The sequence below is a fragment of the Monopterus albus genome, unplaced genomic scaffold, assembly GCF_001952655.1.
Source record: "Monopterus albus unplaced genomic scaffold, M_albus_1.0 scaffold1060.1, whole genome shotgun sequence".
In the NCBI taxonomy this organism is placed as follows: Eukaryota; Metazoa; Chordata; class Actinopteri; order Synbranchiformes; family Synbranchidae; genus Monopterus; species Monopterus albus.
Window position 1 is genome coordinate 2,399 of NW_018128938.1, and position 1,153 is coordinate 3,551.

At 45.8% G+C, this 1,153-nt stretch overlaps 1 protein-coding gene across 1 annotated transcript; it reads left to right on the forward strand.

The window, feature by feature from the left end:
* Nucleotides 1-638: 638 nt before the first annotated feature.
* Nucleotides 639-1,153, forward strand: LOC109953708 (E3 ubiquitin/ISG15 ligase TRIM25-like; the record flags this gene model as incomplete). Its single annotated transcript, XM_020589180.1, has 1 exon — nt 639-1,153. A coding segment is annotated over exon 1 (486 nt), but the record flags the coding sequence as incomplete, so codon positions are not given.

Below are 1,153 nucleotides of genomic sequence, written 5' to 3' on the forward strand. Positions count from 1 at the left end.
TGTTTTGTAACAACAGTAATATTTCTGTAATGCTTTCTGTGAATAATGTCAAATAGAAATGTGTACATGGATGCAACTGAACAGATCTAAAAGCCTTTTTCAGGTCAGTATAGTAGAGGGAATGTCAGATGTGTGCACAAGTGAAAGGCCTAAAGGCAAAACTAGGAGGCAGAAAAATTCCTGGTGGGTACTGACTTCACCATAATCAGTAGAATTTAAAACCGTAGTAATATTATGTTTGCTGCACTGTGATGTCTCTGGGTGCAGTTCAAACAAAACCTAAAGGATAATATGAATTAGATGGAAACAAGTGTAAATTTTCCACTCATCAAATCAGCCTTGAAACTTAACTGCAAAATGAGATATATTGTTAACAGGTGGTGCTGGTACAGTGTGTCTGTCAGAACGCTCCTCTTCCTGGAATGAGGTCCAGCCTGATAACCCTCATTCTTCTCTCAGACACAGCAGCTCCACTTTGTCCTGATGTTTCCTGGTTCCCTCCCTTTCAGATATACAGGTTGAAGATGGGTGTAACCAACATGTAGTGACGTGCGATAGCTGACAGGCCCCGTTCACTGTACAAACACCTGTTGTGTAGATCAGCACTCAAACTGGTTTCCCTTGTCAGGCAGTGAAACTCAGACAGTCGTTGACACTGAGAGGTGAAATGGCGCAGACAGGAGTTCAGCTGAACCGGGAAGCTATTTCTTGTTCCATCTGTTTGGATCTACTGAAGAATCCAGTGGCTATTCCCTGTGGACACAGCTTCTGCATGAACTGTATTAAAAGACACTGGGATGAGGAAGACCAGAGACATGTCCCCAGCTGCCCTCAGTGCAGAAAAACGTTCATACCGAGGCCTGACCTGGTGACAAACACCATGTTAGCAGCTTTAGTGGAGGAGCTGAAGAGGACGGGACTCCAAGCTGCTGCTGCTGATCACTGCTATGCTGGAGCTGAAGATGTGGCCTGTGATGTCTGCACTGGGAGGAAACTGAAAGCCCTCAAGTCCTGTCTGGTGTGTCTGGCCTCTTACTGTGAGAACCACCTGCAGCCTCACTATGATGCAGCTCCGTTACAGAAACACAAGCTGGTGGAGCCCTCCAAGAAGCTCCAGGACAACATCTGCTCTCGTCATGATGAGGTGATGAAG